At 44.4% G+C, this 4,803-nt stretch overlaps 1 protein-coding gene across 1 annotated transcript; it reads left to right on the forward strand.

Moving 5' to 3' along the window:
* Positions 1-1,272: 1,272 nt before the first annotated feature.
* MELLADRAFT_43507 (uncharacterized protein) lies at positions 1,273-4,601 on the forward strand (the record flags this gene model as incomplete). The annotated part of the gene is made up of 12 exons (XM_007410193.1): positions 1,273-1,390; positions 1,490-1,669; positions 1,740-1,832; positions 1,927-2,024; positions 2,098-2,349; positions 2,420-2,885; positions 2,952-3,026; positions 3,089-3,386; positions 3,449-3,607; positions 3,673-3,731; positions 3,804-3,924; positions 3,983-4,601. The coding sequence occupies 11 exons, from the start codon at positions 1,538-1,540 to the stop codon at positions 4,240-4,242; spliced, it is 2,013 nt and encodes a 670-aa protein (XP_007410255.1).
* Between the last annotated feature and the right edge of the window lie 202 nt (positions 4,602-4,803).

A 4,803-nucleotide genomic window follows, 5' to 3' on the forward strand; every position in this document is an offset into this window, starting at 1 on the left:
GTCTTCCTCTCGTCGCAAAGATTTAAATCTTTCTTATCTTTTTCTCTACTTGTTTCATCTCACTCATTCAAAGATCGTGCATATATTATCTTATAATTACCTGTGTTGAAAGTCGTAACACCGTCAAGAAGTTGTCTTCAAAGCTCTCACTCGGTTATCAATCGTGTTGGAACAAATTTTGATTTTCAAACGGTTCATGTACTTGATCATATCAATTGATCAATCATAGAAATATCATCTCATACCGCCCGTATAGCTCAAAGCAAAAGTGTCGAAAAGAATGAACAAAACTCAAGCATACATACTTGAGTATTATGCATAGACTCCTTAGAGCGAGACTAGAACCGCTCTACTGAGCAGGAATACAAATGATGCGAATTGATCAAGATATGTAAGTCAAGAGTCACGCACTCACTGTCTATTTTTTTCAACGTCTTCAACTCACCGAGAAAGCACTCTGAGCGAGCTCTGCTGTGACTTCGCCCTCCTGAGATTTTCACCTTGGTTCCAGCAAAATACTCACCATGAGATTTAGCTTTGAAGCTAAGCACACGGGATTGTCGATGCATCATGTATGTATGTAAGTTATTCTACAAGATCCATCACTGCGAAAGCTTTAGATGCGATGAAAGCATCAGGCTTCAAAGGGACATGCGCAGACTGAAGAGGTTGGAACTTACAACAGTTTGTCCGCAACAATCATGACATGGACCGGAGCTACTGAAGTTTTATCAAGGTTCAAACTTTTGTTACGGCGTATGAAGGCAAAAGCTGAGTACACGAGTTGTGAAAAACGTTGTTGTGAGACGACATCTGATGGAGAACGCCTCGAGAGGACATGTAGCATAGGGATGCGCATCCCGGTGTCCGACTTCACGACTACCAAGTATTCCGTCCTCTGATCCTGTGATCCCAGCAGAAAGTTTATCGCAATCCTTATGAAACTCCGTCGAGCATCTCGCCGAGACTTTTGAGATCTGACGAGCTTGAACAGACTCCGGAAAGGCAAGAATACGGTAAACAAGGTTAGACGTCAACTTGATTGGCAAGGGAAACTTCAAAGGCCAGTTCCAGCAAGTCGATGACACGGACACTCATGGTGCTGAATCAGGCTGAATCTTCTGGAAAGACCGATTGGTAGGCAGGAGTTGAGGTGTTGACGTGTAAGGTGACGAGAAGGTGCTGCGGAGCGCAGTAGTCAGCTCCACGTCGTAAGTTGTGGTGTCACAATTGAAATTCACTGAAACGGATTTTCCAAATAAATTCAGGTTTCCCTTCCTGACCTCTTAACCCCATTCCAATTTACTCTTACCATCTTCTCATCAAAACTTCAATAGGTTGGATATAATCTTTCAACAAGAGCTTTATTGTTTCTAGTTCATTTATTTTGGTTTGTCTTTCATCCTATTGCTTTCGATCTTAGTTGATCTACCTTCACATTCTGATCGATCATGGCTTTTCTATCCTTCTCATTTCTATTCTTCTGTAGTCTAATTCCTCAAGCTACCCTCAGTAACCGGTCGACTATTCTTTGAATATGTCTCAAATAATCCCCCGTTGGGGATCCCGCACTTCAGCGGCTAGGCCGCTTTGGGCAAGCGTTCTTGCCGTTGCTGCCATGTTGGCATGCTCTGGTACATCTAACGCCCAGTCCAACTCAACGGCTGCAGTGAGTTGAATTTCGTATTCGTGGCCCCCCGATATTATCTTTAAACTGACCTTTGAATTCTTTTCTGTAGTTGGGAAGTGTAATCGGTATCGATCTTGGAACTACGTACTCTTGTGTTGGTGTCCAGGAACGTGGACGAGTTGAAATCTTGACAAATGATCAGGTTTGTAACTCATTTTTCATACTTTCTGTATTGTTTTAAGTAGATCACCATGGAGAATGAGTCAATGTAACTTATGCGATTGGCTGTGTTACAGGGAAACCGTATCACACCCTCATATGTGGCATTCACCGCCGAAGGTGATCGACTGATCGGAGACGCAGCCAAGAACCAGGCTCCATCCAATCCTACAAAGTATTCGACTGATCTCTTTAATTTTTAAATCTTGCACACATGGCTCACGAGGCATTCTTGGATACTTTTCCAGCACAATTTTCGACGCCAAACGGTTGATCGGACGTAAATTCGATGACCCAGATGTCAAACGTGATATCAAACTTTACCCCTTCAAGGTTGTCAAGAAAGGAGACAAACCAGCAATTCAAGTCGAGGTCAAGGGTGAGAAAAGGACATTTACTCCTGAGGAAGTCTCAGCCATGGTATTAGGAAAGATGAAAGAAACCGCAGAGGCCTATTTGGGTCGTAAGGTTAGCAACGCTGTTGTCACCGTCCCAGCTTAGTAAGTTCTCTTCATAGCAATCGCTCAAGTTCAGACCGTTTCACTCATGCTTCCATGTTTGTTTGCACAGCTTCAATGACGCTCAACGTCAGGCAACTAAGGATGCTGGTATGATCGCTGGTTTGAACGTTCTTCGTATCGTCAACGAGCCAACCGCCGCCGCTATTGCCTATGGTCTTGACAAGACCAAGGGTGAACGACAAATCATTGTGTACGATCTTGGAGGTGGTACCTTCGATGTCTCCCTCCTTTCCATCGATGAGGGTGTCTTTGAGGTGTTGGCCACAGCTGGTGATACTCACTTGGGTGGTGAAGATTTCGACAACCGATTGATTGAATACTTTATCAAATTATGGAAGAGAAAGCACGATGGTGAAGATATCACTACCAACCTCCGAACCATGGGTAAACTCAAACGGGACGTTGAAAAGATCAAGCGAACCCTCTCTAGTCAGCAATCAGCCCGAATCGAGATTGAAAGCTTTTTCAACGGTAAAGATTTATCTGAAACCCTTACCCGGGCCAAATTTGAGGAGGTAAGCTTTTATTTTATTTCGTTTTTTTGGATGCTGGCTGATGATCACTCTGCGTCTTCTGTGCAGCTCAACATCGATCTTTTCCGAAAGACTATGAAGCCCGTTGAACAAGTGATGAAGGATGCCAACGTTAAGAAGGATGTAAGTAGGCAATATGTTCATGAAGCTTGGGACTGCGACTTACATTCGCTCCATTGATGTAGGCAATCGATGATGTAGTCTTGGTTGGAGGTTCTACCCGTATTCCTAAGGTTCAAGAACTTCTCAAAGAGTACTTCAACGGCAAAGAACCCTCCAAGGGAATCAACCCCGATGAAGCTGTTGCGTTTGGTGCTGCTGTTCAAGGTGGTATCTTGGCTGGTGAAGAAGGAAATGAAGATTTGGTCTTGATCGACGTCTGCCCCTTAACCTTGGGTATTGAGACGACCGGTGGTGTTATGACCAAGATCATTGACCGAAACACTGTCGTACCCACCAAGAAGCAACAAATCTTCTCTACTGGTAGGCCCCTCTCGATCAGTCAACCATGTGATCCTGAAAGCTAACAATTTATCAATCAACAGCCGCCGACCAACAAACCACTGTCTCGATCCAGGTCTTCGAAGGTGAACGTGCCATGACCAAGGACAACCATCAATTAGGAAAATTCGACCTCACTGGCATTCCCCCCGCCCCCAAAGGTGTACCTCAAATTGAGGTCACTTTTGAAGTTGACGCCAACGGTAAGCTTTGCCTGTTTGCGTTGGTAGGAACTTGAGCTGAAGTGTTTGCTCTGTCTCTGCTATAGGTATCATGAAAGTCTCAGCTGCTGACAAGGGCAGTGGACGAGTTGAATCTGTCACTATCGTAAGTTTTTCTCCTACTCGAGCAATGCACGTCGGGCGCTGCCACTGATCACTATTGTCTAATTTGCACCAGACCAACGACAAGGGTCGTCTCAGTCAAGACGAAATTGACCGAATGGTCAGGGAGGCCGCTGACTTTGCTGACCAGGATGAAGCTCTCAAGAAGAAGATCGAATCTCGAAACGCCTTTGAAAGTAAGTGGTGTCCATTTGATCAAACGAGGGCATGTTGTTGACATGAGCCCCCATCTAGACTTCATCTACACCCTCAAAAACCAAGTCGCTGATAAGGAAGGTCTTGGAGGCAAGTTGGAAGATGACGACAAAAAGACCATCACTTCCGAACTCAAGAAAGCTCAAGAGTGGCTTGATGACAACACGACAACTGCCACCGCTGAAGACTTTGATGAACAACGAGAAGCCCTACAAGCCATCGTCTCACCCATCACGAGTAAACTTTACGCCTCAGGCGGTGGTTCTGATGACCCACTTGGATCGCACGACGAACTTTAGGAGATTTGGGTATACGGCTCATTCTTTTTCAAAGTTGTTTCTGTATGAGGTGAGAGCGGACAGAGGAGGGAAGTTCAGAGGAAGTTATATGCGGTGTTCATGTAACAGTACCCAAAGGGGGTCACTAGGCTGCTTAGATGGATGAAAAAAATACAAAAATCGCACCAAGTCTTTATCATGTGGCAAGCCCCCCTGTGCTCCGTTTTGAGTATACAACCTAAGATTGGTGATTGTAGTGGTTTTGTTTAGGGAATTGAGTGATTTTGATGAAAAGATCTTTGGCATCGTCTTTGTTTACTAGATTTGTTTTCTTCCTTTTTTTGTTTAGCAATTCAAATGTGTCTTATTTTACAAGTCTGATGCTTTTGGGCTCATCATGTTCCAAGTCTTGCATGAGCAGTGAAAGATGTTTGAAGAAAGTGTCACATTTGTCCTCAAATAAGAGCCGCAGCCAAACGAAGCTATTAGGTTTTCTTTGATCATTACTGCAAGTGGATGCACAAGAGAAGATTGCTCTGCAGCTTTGTGCATAGTGTCGGTGGCCGTTGCGTTTTAACTTGG

This window comes from Melampsora larici-populina, assembly GCF_000204055.1.
Source record: "Melampsora larici-populina 98AG31 unplaced genomic scaffold MELLAscaffold_19, whole genome shotgun sequence".
NCBI classification, from domain to species: Eukaryota; Fungi; Basidiomycota; class Pucciniomycetes; order Pucciniales; family Melampsoraceae; genus Melampsora; species Melampsora laricis-populina.